This window comes from Saccostrea cucullata, unplaced genomic scaffold, assembly GCF_032062105.1.
Source record: "Saccostrea cucullata isolate Sc308-1 unplaced genomic scaffold, CSIRO_AGI_Scuc_v1 ctg3404, whole genome shotgun sequence".
Classification (NCBI taxonomy): domain Eukaryota; kingdom Metazoa; phylum Mollusca; class Bivalvia; order Ostreida; family Ostreidae; genus Saccostrea; species Saccostrea cuccullata.
The window spans coordinates 32022-47887 of record NW_026925996.1 but is presented as its reverse complement, the minus strand read 5'-3'; the positions used below and the strand labels follow the sequence as shown (position 1 = coordinate 47887).

The 15866-nt window shown below is 32.2% G+C and overlaps 1 protein-coding gene across 1 annotated transcript; it reads right to left on the bottom strand.

Annotated features, from left to right (window-relative positions):
* Positions 1-2637: 2637 nt before the first annotated feature.
* On the bottom strand, positions 2638-15703 carry LOC134270305 (uncharacterized). The gene is made up of 4 exons (XM_062752523.1): positions 15590-15703; positions 15426-15471; positions 11096-11144; positions 2638-2940 (listed from the first exon to the last, which is right to left on the bottom strand). Exons 1-4 carry the CDS (start codon positions 15674-15676, stop codon positions 2787-2789), a joined length of 336 nt encoding a protein of 111 aa, XP_062608507.1. The 5' UTR covers positions 15677-15703; the 3' UTR covers positions 2638-2786.
* Positions 15704-15866: the final 163 nt, after the last annotated feature.

The window sequence follows — 15866 nt, the reverse complement described above, 5'->3', positions numbered from 1 at the left end:
ATTTTATAGCTTTAAATAGTAAAAAAAATATTATTTTATAATAAGATATGAGTGATGTTGTCAATGGATTCTGTTAATTGTCTTTAGCCTACAAAAACTTAAAAATAATATTTTCTGCTTCATATATCTAACTTCTGGAAAAAAAATAATTGAACGTGTCTTTTTACAATTGCTTCAGCATTTTTTTTAGATTTAATTTTATTGATTAGAGTTACAATATAAATGTACGAATCAGAAGGGGTTAATTTTTAATTTTGGGGGAAAGCAGTATAAATTTATTATTTTTTTTGAAATCGTGATTGTATTGTGTACTAATACTGTAGATCACTTAATTTTCGCGACACCTTATTTTCGCGAGATAGTCATTGACTCTTTATACGAGAGACAAAATTTTCACGAATCGTGGTCATTGCTCTATATAATCTTAAGGAATTCTATTATACGCAAGAATGAAATTTTCGCGAGCATACCTTCTCGCGTATTATGCGAAAATAAGTTCTCGCGAAAAAAGTGATATACAGTAACTTAATATATCTTATCTGTTAAAGTATTACCTGTAGAATTGAAAGGAGAAAATTACTAACATGTTGAAATGGCAAACTTTTAAAAATTCTTCGAACATATAATCATGCCAACTTCATGATAAACACGACATACACAGGCCATGAATAAAGCCTTATAAAATTCCAACCCAAACTAACGTTTATTTCAGAAAGATAAGAACATACATGTGAAATGGTATTCCTTAATACACGAGCTTGGTTTTACTTATCAATTGACTAGAACTAATAGACTTTAGATATGACATGACTAGAATTCACTTAAATAGAACCAGTCCATTGAACACAAGAAACTGTTTGCAAATATCCACGCTCTTTAAAGATAATATTTCCTTTGGAGGGGTTGTGTGGGCATTAAATAGTTTATGATGGTTTATAATTAAGCAATTTTTTTGAAATATATTGTCTCATAACTGCAACGATATATGCTCGGTTTCTTTATCGACAAATTCTCGTGAGGGACGTTAAACAATATACAACCAAACAATTTTTGCCATCAAGATAAGGTAAAGTTATGAATTTATAGTTTTCATGAAAAAATAAATCAAATGCAAATATTTTTATTTTTATAACCCCCCCCCCCCCCCATCTTATGTACAGATGTGCTTTTTTCTTTCGAGATCCCTCTTAACATTTTTGTCTACGATACATTTATGATTTAATAGCCTTTGCAACAGGTATCAACTTCTAACTACAGAAACTCCAGCGTTATGGCTTTATATTTTAATCATTGAGGAAAACGAAACCGGTCTCGTAAAGTAAATAATGAGCAGTTCACAAATTTTATTTTTGGCAATCTTTGGGTGTATATTTTTCTTCATTTCAGCATTGATATATGAAATACCTTTTATTCCCTAATGTGAAATATATTCTTTTATCAGCCTGTATATTTGATCAGCCTCCCTTTCCCGTTATAGGCTTCTCTTGTGACCACCCCCCCCCCCCCAACAATAGTTTTATCAAATTAAAAAAAAAAAAGATTTGATTAGGTTTAATGGACGATTATAAAGAAGCAGGTGGCGGATAATATATACATGTTGGTTAAAGAGTATTTCTCAAATCAGCAATGGACAATTGGTTTCTAGACCAATGCAAAAGTGTAGAGTAATATATCCGTAATTGTGGGTCGTAAATTCCAACATTTGCATTTGCATAATGTGAAATGTAGCATTTTTGACTAAAAGACAAACGTATTTATCAATACATGTATAAAGTTAAGGTTTCTGAAGCAAGCTTATGAAACTTCAAACTGCTCAAGAAGAGCGTGAAATTTAATTTTCGCTTATGACGTTGCTCTGTCAACCTAAATGTCATCAAAATAACTCGTATAATCCTTTGTTCTCCCATCCATTGATTTGTCGTTTAAATGCAGCATTTTCACACAATTCAAAAAAAACATTACACGTGTAAGTAGAGAGAAGTATTTGTATATAAAATAAACCTTAGATTACACACGTGTACAGAGATGAGAGACTGATAGAATTCTGTACTACTTCTCTCCAGTTATCTGACCTTTCGCTGGGATGATTTAAAATAATATTGTTATTTATATACTTTATTATATCATATGATTATCAACAAAAAGACGATTAATAAAATAAAAACAAACATTTGATTACGTAGAAAGGTTAAATGGGATTTTCTAGTTTTTGGATGTAAGGTAACATGTATAACACTATTTTTAGAACATACAATACATGCTGTAAATTCCTAATTATACGCGTGGAAAAAATTATCGCGTAATTTCGCGAAAAGCACCACACGCGAATTAAAATTACTCGCCTTTATTTTTATGGTGCTGAAATTTATGTAAAATCTCTTGACCAACCTTCCATTCGAAAATTATTATTCTCGCGATTTGACGCTGAAGAAACCATTCGCGATAATGAGTACTCGCGAAAAATAAGGAATCTACAGTAGTTCGAATTAACAATAAATTCATTACACATAATAATATCATATCTACAAATGTATAAGTTAATAGAAAAAAACATCAAACCATCATTATGTCAAGATAAAGTAATTATCATTTATTATAATTCATGATAATTATTATTATGATTAACTTTGCTTGTACATGTGTGAACAACTATGGATATAGGATATAAGATTTGATCATCGTAAGAGTCTCTTTCATCTTTTTACTATTAGTCATTGCAGAATCCCGGGGACCAGCGACCGTTAAGAAAAGCGTTGGTACAGGAGTTATACCACCAGTCGCCTCCGTTAGAAGCTGCACGTTTCTTGCTTATAAGGATACACCTGTCCCAGTTCCGAGTGTGACTGTTTTTTCCAGGTATTACTTTTTCTTTCGTTTTTAAAGTCCTCTTTCTCTTTAAACCGGGATTCCTTGTTCATGTTGGGCTTTGCTTTCTTTTCACTATTTGAGATAGAAAATTTCTGAACAAGTTCGCTTTTGTCACACGATGTACCACATTGAGGACATTTGATCTCCGCACTTCCTTTACAGATTTTATCGTTGGTGTATTCAAAACGATTATCTAGATCTGAAAAAATAATTTGCATTTAATAACACTTGTTTAATTCTAATCAACAGTATCAATTCATATTCAGACAACCTCACAAATGTACTTCAACAAGTTCAAGCAATATGGCTACCGACCAAAAATTATCAAAATAAAGCTCACTATGTAATTTGTGATTAAAACTCGGTACAATTTTTTTTATATTCACGGATAAGTTATCGCTAAAATTGTTTTTGGTGAAAAAAATCAGAGTTTATCACGGATCGGACAATATTTATTATGCATAAGACAAACGTTATTTGACCCAAAAAAATTCATATCTTTATCCCAGTGCTTTAAATTCAGTGATTTGCAAATATTTCTTTTTATGTTTAATTTGATAAAGAACTTAGTAAATAAATCAAATTAAATGTACGAGGGCCGTTCAAAAATTACGCGGACTTGTTGCACAGAAAAAATATTTGACGACATAATCGACCAAAATGTCGCACATAATATAAAAGAATCTTTACTTATATGATCTTCAAAATTTCAGATCAAAATGTTGTGAATTAGTATCAATTTTGAGTGATTTATCAGGACATATCATTGAGTTACGGAGCAGCAAAATCTTCGACGTCACAGGCATTATAAAAAAATATGTGATTTAGCTTTCATTTTCTCAACATTTTCCCAAGAAAACCTGTACAGTTTGAGTAACCTTACCTATTTTACATCCAAACACCGTTTCTTGTCGAGCTAAAAATCTATTTAACAAGTAAAGAATATTCTTTTTTTTTGTTTTAGAAACAAAAATTGCAGGTATTTATGAGATATAGTGTGATATTGGTGACTCTCAATCACGTTCTTTACAGTCCGGGTCAAGTTTTCGTCAATAATCTTCTTCCTGTCCTCCCGTATAGCCTTTTTACAGAGGTCTAACGGTCTAGAATTTCATTTTACTATTTGTGGACGAATGTCACGAATACCATATTTTACTACATGTTTTATAATGCATATTTTGGATCTATGTTGCCGATATCTCGAGCATTACACATATTTTAACAAAAGTGTGGTGCGCCGTCCATTCAGTAGACATCATTTTCACAGTCGTTTTCACGGGAATCGCATCAGAGAAAAATCATTGTATCTCTGTTAGTACTTCAGATATCACGTCAGAAATCTAAATGGATAATAATAGAACAATTTAAAGATACATTTGAGAAAATTGTCGAAAAATATCGCGAATTATAGAAAATTAATGAGTTAAATTTTGGATTCCGCATGCTTGTGCTTCAATTTTTCTGTCGTGCGCCGTACCTCTCCAGCGGAGATATCAACATACCGATAATTTTCGCAAAATCTTTTTAAAATACATAAATTTTGCCAAAAATTTATTAGAATCTTTAAGATACATATTTCTGAGACATTTCATAACTATATGACGTCTGTAAGAGTAAATAATAGCACAGTCCGCGTAATTTTTGAACGGCCCTCGTATTGATCAACAAGTGTGAAGGGATTGCAGTTGCATTAAGTTGCCATAGAAATGCTTTCACAATGCTAGTGAAACGATTTTTTTTTACTCCTCCATGGCACCTGATCCCACCTTTTGCTTTTGCCGTAATTGCTAATATAATCTATTGTGCAGAAATAAGTTGAGTTAACTCTTTACAACTTACAGAATTGCTATGCAACATACATTGAATCCTCGCGTCATAGAAATATAACTTTACCATTTCCCCGCAAGCACTTTATAGCGGGGTACGAATTTCTCTAAAGTTTAGCATAAATAATATTCTGAAATAATATTTTAATTAGACAAAAAAACTTTTCTTATTTTTTTAGATTCAAGCAAGTATAAAATAGTTGGAATTTGGTAATAAATTGAAGATTAAATGAACTTTTTAAAGTGCGTGAAAATGCGTGATTGCGGGGAAACGGTAAATGCGTGATTTTGCGTTAGAAATAGGAAATGGTATATGCGTTAAAATGCGTGACTGCGGGGAAGGGTGTTAATTTCTAGATATCAGATATCAATAGCTTGTATTTTCAGTGAAGATTTAGAGGGTTTTTTTAAGGAAAAAAGCTGACATATGATAAATACCGGTACATGTGTATTTCAAAATGGATGTCGTACCAATGCATGGGAAAGTCAGTGAGGAGTTATATAATAGATATCGGTTTTTGAGATTTACTCTCACTCCATGCAAATTTTCTATGAAAAACTTCTTAAGATAAACGTTTGGTAGCCCTAATTCGTACATTAAGGATACCCGACCTTCAACTTGGAAGGATATAAAAGCATGAATATGAGGCCAGAAAATGAAAACTTTCCATGCTGTAATGTTCATCTTATTCATCTTCATATGATTCGAGGTTAACGGAAGTCTTAGAAAAAGATGACAATTGTATTCCAATGATTGATTGATTGTATATTGTTTAACGTCCCCTCTCGAGAATTTTTAACTCATAAGGAGACGTCACCGTATGCGGTGAAGGGCTTAAAATTTAGACCTATGCTCGGCACTCAGGTCCATTGAGCAGTGAATGTTCTTCTTCGTGCCAGCGCCTACCGTTACACGGGACATACGTTTTTAAGGTCATATCCGAAAGACCCGTGATGTTCACTTCTGATACCGAGCGCTTGGCGAAGGAACAGTCACTACCTATTTTTAACATCTTAGGTTTGACGCGGTGCCGCGAACGAGAATCGAATTTTGGCCTCCCAATCGCGAAGCGAACGCTCTACGACTAGGCTACCGTGAACGGTACTCCATAAAAGGATGAAAAAAATAAATACAGTTTAAAAGAAAGTATGATTTTTTTTAATAGAGCCTTAGAAACTAATGCTTAGTAGTATGAAATGTCCATAGTATTTCGTATGAGAGAATTTTGTTTTTGATATGAAATTCAATGATAATTAATAAATATGAGAGAATTTTTTTTTATATTAAATTCAATGTTAAATAATGAATGACTCAAAATGAATGATTACCTATAAAGTGGTTGCAACTCATTCTCCATGTATCATTTTTTCCAGATTGGGAGGTAATTTCATCACACTCCTCCCGTACAAGTCGTTCTGTATTTCCATTCATAACATCCATCTGTTTGCCATCATTATCAGCACTGATTCTAAAAATACGTTTGAGAGAAATCATGTTGGTATAGTATACTCCATTGACATTTTATTTAAAATTTAAATATTTTAAATGACGTATTTGATTAGTTACCTCTACATGTCATAATTGCTAAATAATTTTTTTTCAGTAGTTGTTCTTATAGGATTAATTTGCAAATTGCACAGTGATATGCATAAATAATGTGTAATGTGAACGTTGATTTCGATATTTTTTTTTCATAAAAGCAAATTAACGTTTCCATATTTTTTTGTCTTTGAAATCTCTACAAATAAGTATAGTGTTCATTTTCCTATGAACTAACATGGATGAGCATGAGTTAGGTCATAATACCGTATTTGGCGTAAAATTACAGTGCAAACTGTTTGCTTTAAAAATGACAGTTGAATGACCTTATATGTAGTAGCTCCTCAGATTACAATGTTAAGATAAATAACGGATAATTCATGAGATGCATGAACTACAATGCTTCTAGCCGACATATTTATCATGAAGCGCGTTACAGCTTCATGAAATATGCCGCCCTGAAGCTTCGCAGTTTATTTCCTCATGAATCTTCCTTTCTTAATTGCATTTAAACAATTTATAATGCACTGTTTCAATACACTTTAATTGTGGAACAAATTGATGATTTTTTTAAAATTTAATTTCATAATTTTTTTTTCTATGAATAACCATGTCTTTTTGTTTTCCACATACTAATCAATCAAGATTGAAGAATCTAAAACGTTTTAAAATTAATTTTAGATAATCAAAGGACGAAAAATGTTTCTGAACTATGAATTGTTTCGTGTAATCTTTATTAACAAATGGTATTTTTAAATCTGAAAAGTTTAAAATACAAAAATTGTATTTTGGAAAATTCAATCTGTTCAGAACTTTCAAACTTTCGATTTTTGTAAGGTACGAGGGGCTATCAAAAGTTTGTGGACTAGCGCCATAAAATTAAAACCTTTAGGTACATGAATGAATTCTAAAATATATAGTAATCATCGTCTTTTCTATCTATAGAATAAATCACAAATCATTAATTTTATGTTTTAATAAATTAGCAATGTTTTTGTAAGCAATGGTATGTCCATACGGCGCAACCCAGAAAACGACGTTTTTTCGACCTAAGTGTATTTAAGAAAACTATTCTGATATGAACATTTGATATCCAAATATCCCGTTTATTCAGGTACATGCATTTGATGGGACACTATTGTTCCATAAAATAATAAATTTTTACCCTATTTAGGAAGTTCTAAGAAATTTTATCGTACATTTCACATGGAGTTTCCAAACAAATATTGCCTTGAAAATGACGACAAAAGTGAGAGGGGTTTCCTTTTCCAACATTCTATAAAGTTGTGCTCCTAGAAAAACTGGTAAACACCTAGAAAATGTTTAAACTGGCTACGGAGAAATTATATGCATGCAGATTGCTTGTTTTTAATGCCAAAAAAGATTAAGAGAGAAAAGTAATGTACAGTTAATGTCGATTTGTAGTCAAGGTGTGAAAAATCAATCACGTTAAAAAATGACGTTGATCATGTAATGTAGATATTGAACTCCAAAAACCAAAATATGCTGGCCCATCAAGCGAGAATCTCTACTATTGTATGAATCTATTTGCAATAGTGTATGCATTGAAAGCCGCTGTTCATGACATTATAAAGTCATATAAACAAGACGGACTGAAGTCCCCGTCAGCTCCAGGGAATCTCATCAAAATAAGTGTATGAGGTAGAAAAAGCTGAGTCGTTGTCGGACTTCATAAAACAAAACAGCGACGGCGCCGGGAGATTTTATAATGTCTTTTTTATTTTATTAGGATTTGGGAAATAATGAACATATCAAGCTATAATTTTCAGCATTTCTTTATTGCCGCCCGGAGGACCGGGCTGCTCTATACATATAAGTTTAAGTCTTTGTGTAGTATGGGAATTTGGGTGGGAGTAGTTATTTAGAATTAAAGGTTTTCTGAACATTGAAAAGATCGTTAATCAGAAGTTTTTTTCTGTTAATAAAGTAATAGATACTCAATATATTTACTGTCAAAAAGTGAATCTGTAAAAATTTATATGCTTTCATATTTAATAAATAAATTGCTTATCATTTACTTTCGAAAAAAAAACGACAGGTCCTTTTTTTAGAAAATCGAATTTTACTTCTCGCATAAAAACGTATTCTGCACAGTTCGTGTTTTATATTGTAAAATTGAAAATTAATACATTTTTGAATATAGGTGATGCATGTGTCTAACTTCAATTTTTATTTCATGCAGCCAACATTTACTTGAGGATTTGATCACGTTTAAAATGGAATCGTTTTTGTTTGATTTCTATCTGACTATATAAGTTTTTTTAAATATTCTCGACCATCGTCTCCATCAATAAGACGCATGCCTTTTTACACACATGGAAGCAGTTTGATGATCAAGACTCAATTTCATTGTTTACTTTATATATATTTCCCGGGCGACAATTGATGAATACATCAAAGTTTTCTTGTTTTTGTTGTTTTATGTTCCTTAAAAATCCTGTAAGCTCGGACTACATAGTATTAATTTTATAGCCCCAGTCCACGAACGTTTTGACAACCCCTCTTATTAAATTTAAATATCCCAAATCAGTCTGCATTTCTCTAATTTAAAAAATTAAATAGTGCAATTACAACCCTTAATGTCATACATTATTGCATTAATCAGGTTGGAGAGAATACTGGAAATCGGATATTATATGTACACGTGAAATCGCGTATAATACACGATATAAGGGTATATTTGTATCCATGAAATCGGGTAATCCGTGCAACTCTCTATATAAAAAAATAATAATACTAAATAAAGCATCGGTGCATTATGCCAGTTAAAGTTACTTATTTATCAGTATCACGGGGACTTATTTTCATGAAACCTAATTTATATGGTTGTCAAAAGAGTTTAAAATCACACGACAGACACTGCTGGGGTGACAAAGGACACACGGTGGCGTTTTTATTTCTCAATATATTTTCTAAAAACAAATAGGTACAATTTCTTTGTCTTTATTCCCCAATGAAGTATTCCATTAATATAATTTTTAATTCGTGCATTATTCACAAAATATGAAACTTAAAAGAAATTAAACGGCTAACGCTGTTTTATGTACTTATGGATAAGTAGCACAAGGAGAGGAATGTGCATGCGTGCCCTTTCTTCAGCACAGATAACTTTCTACAAAAGAAACGTTCATTGAAAGGCTGGCCCCCGAACCTTTTAGTTCTAGCATAGTCAAATAAGTACTAAAAAAAGGAAGGAATGCATATGTATATAAAAACTTTAAGAAGTTTGCCTACCCTACCCGCAGCCCTCCCTCCTTTACAATAAGATTTTAGACTGTTGGTACACTTTAGTAATTATTTTAGGTAAAAATAACAAATTGACTCATTTTGACTTTTCCTCTCTTGATCTTTTTATACTTATTTGTATTTAACCCTTAATTGACATCAAATTTGAAGTTCTTTTAATTCTCATTTGCAACGAAAACATTTGTTCAAATTTCTATCAAAAAATTAAGCACATGCAAAAAGCAAAAGAAAGCATGTAATTCTTAAAACCCTAGCACAATGATGCGTAATGGGAACAATTAGAGATTCTGAACCTGTGTTATAAGAGGATTTATGCTCTTGCTATTCTTTGTTCTTCTTATGTCTTTGCTCTATTGTCAATTGCATCTATAAAATTATTGTTAATATGATTTGAGGGTTTAAAACAAAGGATTCAAGTCTCAGTATCTGTTTTAATTTCATACAAACGTTGATAAGGTCAAGTTTTGATTCTTAAATTTCACCCCAGCTAACTTATTCTTTACTATTCATTTTAATGCAATGTCTTGAATAGACCTTGTTTTCCAGCTTCCCACCCACTTTGAAACTATTTTTTATGAAAACTGGTCACATAAGGTGTAATGAATTCATTAAAGATTCAATAATAAGAGAAAATCTAGTTTAATGTTATATGATTTCTATGTTGTATGCCATCGAGCTGATGACATTATTTATTGAACAGCTCTCATATAACACCGGCAAAATATCTCACCAATTAAGATCTCCTAGAAAACAAATATGCTAGATTAAAAAAAAATATGAATAAAAAGAATGATTAACAAATATTGAATATTATACAGAAAAAAAGTCAAATTAACTGGATATGACGTCAAAATCCCGGTTTGGGTGTGGGTGATTTTTTTAATCATTAAAGGTTGCGACTGCGGCGTTTTAATATAAGGTTATGGAGATAACGAACACTATTCAATCTCAAAGTACATTAAACAATATACAAAATAAGACCAGAGCAAACACGGACCTCCGAAACATCAGAGGTGGGATCAGGTGCCATTGATGAGTGAGCATCCCATGCCGACCGGTCACACCTGCCGTGTGCTCAGGAACATCTGAGACACACCCAAAGCTTGCCTGCCAGTGAATTTAAAAATTGATCGAACGTAGAACATACTCTTGCGTATCGAATCAACTTAGAGATATAAATCCCATATGTAGAAATAAGGGTATATTGCTCTACCCAGGTTATTAACCAAAAAAAATGATAAAACAAGGATATCAACAGTCTCCTTTTAAAAGATTCCATGTGGCAGGTTGTATTATCTATTCAGGCTTTATAAGCAAATGCAATATTTTAATAGGTAAGATGCTGAATTACAATTTTTAAATTACTTGTTAGGACATTATTTACATTCTGAAATTTCAACGGATTTTTTAGTTCAAGGCGCAAATTGCGGAAGTGAACAGTGTACAGGAAATGCTTGCTTCTCCGTCTTTTATTGATTTTGTTCCTCTTTCAGAATATCAAGATAACGGAGTCCATGCTACTAAATAACTATGATATGTAGGGGGATTTTTAATTACTAGCTATTATGTTACATTTTAAATTTCAAGAATTTACTTGTATGTCTTTTCTTTGTCGTCTTCCTTTCTTTCAGTAACATCTAGTCCTGAAAAAAATACAATATTTTCAATTTTCAGCATATTTATGTAAATGGTGTTTAAAAGATCATTGCCCAGTGCATGCAAAAGCTTTTTATACATCCTTCACAACTTATAGTGTAAAATATTCCTGATACAACACTGACAAGTGATACATGTATAGTTATGCATAACAGATTACAAGTTTTAAGGGGGGAATTTTTTAAGAAACTGCTTAGTTACTCGTTGTTGTCATAAATAGGCAATTCGAAAATTAGACCCCACGAAACTTCCGTAAACTGTACCAAGATTGCAAGATATTTATATCTTCGTTTGGGGAACATAATAACAGAAGCTTTAATAAAATATCAGAGTATTGTATACTTGACGGATATTTAAGGGTAGAGAATTTGGTCCCATTAGGGATTGAAATCCTTAATCTGAATATGCATTTCTTTTTGTGTTGAGTATATTTAAAAAAAAATGTACGTTGTCCAGACCCAGTTTACACCGAACATATAAATTGGATAGCTTTATTCAGTCCTTATAATTTAAATGTTTTGATTCATTTAATTTATGAACAAAATTGATCTTCATTAAAAATCACTTCAACGGTTCCAATTGTACAATATTGAAATGTTACGTCAGGCGGATCAATGTGTTTTTATGCAAGTGATTGTGACATACGTAACCCAATTTTCTATGCAATAAAAAGTAAGTTCTTTATCCAATAAAATACCACATTATAACCATAATTAAATAAAATAAGTATATAATGCAATCTTTTTCCTTCCGTAGAATATAATTCATTTTTTTTCACTTGCGTAGATGATGTAAGTTAAAAAAATTAATTGCTCTTTGTTGCACTTTTCTGTGCAAGATGTAAAAGCATAATATTTGATAGCTTGCGAAGGATATTGATAAATAGAGAAGTTTAATTAAAAAAAAGTAAATTATCTATAGTTACGACACAGAATATTTGACTTTGCCACTTCTTCCGGAATTTGGTTTTAGCTGTTGATTTAAAATGAATATTTCAAGGAAGGGCTTTTGAGCTTCTCAGATCATTTGTTATTGTTTAACACCTTCTCATGTTGCACTAAAAAATGTAGGAAATATTGCCCCCCCCCCCCCCGCCATACTTTCCCTGTGTCTGCTCTTTGGATACTTAGTGCACATTTTGTCGTTAATATATACAGAACGGATGTTTGCATTCATTGTACGTTACAGTCCCACTTTCTAAGATATTTTATGATTGAGAATAAAACATATTGGACATATGATTATGGACATTTTCGGGGGAAAGGTGAAACTGGCAATCATGATACATCGATAAAAATGTTATAAGTAATAAAACTTATTATAATGTTTGAACACTTTAAAAACATTCAAACCATTATTTTGTGAATGATTTTTCTACAAGAGAAGAGAAAATAAGGAAAAGAGGTGAATTTAAAGTTTTGGATTCCTGAAACAACATATTGTCGGCTAGTTATAAAATCTTTGAATTGGGCAGTCGCATGCTGTTACGCAGTTTCCGGAGCTTCTTCAGCCCTTTGAACTGAGAACAGAATGTAAGTTTACATTAAACATTTTATAGCTATAAATTTTCATTTAAATGATTTTATTTTAACCTTCAATATTAAGGAATTATTTCAGCTATAATGGTTATTTCCCCCCCCAAAAAAAAATTACTGCCAACATTTTATGATTTTACATCTTCCTTGGAAAGTAATCTTGTTTCCATCTGTTGAATTGCAATATAAAATAAATATGTTCATATATTTCAAATTATTAAAGTTTGCTACCAATTACACGTAATTATATATATACATGTTACAAACAAAAACCATTTCTATATTTTTTTTCCTCCAAAGTCGCATTGTACATGCCTACATGTACTTACATGTACATCTATGGGGAGTTTTGTGCAAAATTATAAAAACTAGTACTAGTACGGTTCAAATCTGCACAAAATATGAAGAAAAAAATTATCAAAGCGAGCTGTTTCAAACCTTTTTATAAGATAACTACTTTGATAGTGTAACAGAGACAGGTAAGTGCCATTGCTTAATTGGGGCTGACCCAAGACCTCTGGCTTTCCAGTCCAGTCCAGTCCAAAGAAAATACTATATGTTAAACATTTATTCACAGAAACATATGTCACGTTATACGTCAAATGAGAGACAAGGAACAACTCTATAAGAATCAATAAACAAGAGGCCCATTGACCACATCGATCATCTGATCACTGTGGTTACATTTAGGAAAATGTAGAAATTGTTTTGTAATTGAAAACTTTAAATCTTAAAGAAGTCCCATGACCAATCATGGCTTTGTTATTTTTGAGAAGAAGATCTTTAAAGAATGTTATATATATATATATATTACTATGTAAAACTTTGGTCGTCCATTTTGGCCCCGCCCTACTCCTGGCGGCAATAATTTGAACAAATTTGAATATACACTACCTGAGGATGCTTCCATATAAATGTGATCAATCATGACTTTACTATTCTTGAGAAGAAGATTTTTAAAGAATTTTCTATATATTTATATGTCAAACTTTGATGGCCATTTTGACCTCGCCCTACCCCAAGGGGTCATGATTTGATTAAACACGAATCACAAAACCTGAAGATCCTTCTATATAAATATGATCAATTATGGCTTTACTATTCTTGAGAGAAGAATTTTCCTATATATATCTATGTTAAACTTTAATCAGCCATTTTTGACCCACCCCTACCCCTTGGGGTCGTGATTTGAACAAACTTGAATGTACATAACCCAGGGATACTTCCAAATAAATATGATCAACTATGGCTTTGCAAGTTTTGAGAAGATTTTTTTTAAAATCCTATATTATTTCTATGTAAAATTTTGGTCGGCCATATTGGCACCGCCCTACCCCCGGGGGTCCTGATTTGAACAAACTTGAATTTAAACAACCTAGGGATGCTTCCATATAAGTTTCATCTTTCCTTGCACAGTGGTTCTTGAGAAGGAGATTTTTAAAGAATTGTCCCATATAATTCTATATAAAATTTTGGTCGGCCCTAGTGCCCCCACCCTTACCCTGTGGGTCATGATTTGAACAAACTTGAATTTAATCTAGCTGAGAATGTTTTCCCATAAGTTTCATCTTTCCTGGCACAGTGGTTCTTGAGAAGAAGATTTTTAAAGAATGCCACTAAATTTTTATCAATTCCCAATTATCTCCACTTGAATGAGGATTTGGCCCTTCCCTTGAACAAACTTGAATCCCCTTTACCCAAGGATGCTTTTTAGCAAGTTTGGTTGAAATTGGCCCAACGGTTCTTGAAAAAAAGTCGAAAATTTGAAAAGTTTACAGACAGACATACAGACGGACGGACAGACGGACAGACGGAATACAGACAAAATGTGATCAGAAAAGCTCATTCGAGCCTTCGGCTCAGGTAAGCTAAAAACTGAAAATGTCAAAATTCTTCGTTAAGGGAGATTTTGCTTGAAAGTCCTCTCCGATTTCAACGGACAATTGCTATCGTTATGCCGTTGTGCAAATCACGTGATGTAGGCTGTCACCTAATATGATCCGTAGCTTTTTGATACAGAAGCTAAATGATTTTTCGGACTCTGGTATTTTGCACGGTTATTTTTTTAATACTAAAAACAGCCCATTTGTCAGAAATGGCGAAATCTCGACCAAATAATGGGTTGACAAGAATATCCGTTTCTAGAATGAGCATATTGATCATCGTAACGCGAATTCCATGTTTTGGTAACGTTGTTTTATAAATATAAACAGAATATGGGTGTTTTTTGTTAAATCTTATTTGATATGTTTAAGACCGCAGAAAAGTAATTGGCAAGATTCTAAATATGCAGATTACATCGTTTCTGTCTGTTACAAACAAAACATACAAAGATAGAAGATGAACTGGGCGGGTACGATTACAACGTCTGTTTTTAGCTTGTATAAATATCTTTTTTCGCTTTCAGGAAAATAAACTGAAGAGTGCCATCACTTTTTCGAAACTATCGGCATTTTAAGTGAAATATGTGGATTTTTGGAAGACTGCTTTTTAAAAACTGAGGGCACTTGTCACTGGGGACTTTGGAACGATAAAAACACTTACTGCGCCAATGTCCGGAGTACTAGATAAATTTCTAAACTTGTAAACAATTTATCGGTATATGGTGCCCCTTTCTATATAATTGAAATTTTTTGAACGTGCCGAAACAACAATCAATCAAATAATCAAATTATCAAATTATGTCAAAAATATAATAAAAATCAATCTATTCAGTTTTATATATACAGTTACCTGTGTTTGGTACAGCACACATTATATCATCGTCTTCATTGAAATTCTGTAATAATTGTAAAGGTATATGTTTATTACATTGTATGCATTTACATATGACGTTTATGTTAGAGCTGAATACATTTTTTTAAAAAAGTAAACATTTCCCATAGTGACTTCGTCACCTTTTTAAGTGTATCCCAGATAATATCTTTAACAGCAAGTTTTCTGTTAAAGCCGCACTCAGCACAATTAATGACTTCTTCTTCCATTTTGGACTCTGGTATGAAATGGGAGAGAGAGATGTTTGATTTTCCAAAAACTGTTTTCTGACACAAATATCCAACCTCGTAATTACAATGCACGAACTTTTCGGTCAGTTCATCTAATAGCTTAGCAATTTTTCCACGAATACCTAAATAATCAGGCATTTTTGAATTGTGTAGGTCAAGGTACTGGACA

Bases quoted from the DNA above. Each gene is read 5' to 3' on its own strand.
- LOC134270305 (XM_062752523.1), bottom strand. From the start codon at position 15,676: ATGGAAGAAGAAGTCATTAATTGTGCTGAGTGCGGCTTTAACAGAAAA. The intron at 15,472-15,589 runs GTGACGAAGTCA...CAATTATTACAG, and splicing joins TCTGGGATACACTTAAAAAG to AATTTCAATGAAGACGATGA. The intron at 11,145-15,425 runs GTAACTGTATAT...TATTTTTTTCAG, and splicing joins GTGTGCTGTACCAAACACAG to GACTAGATGTTACTGAAAGA.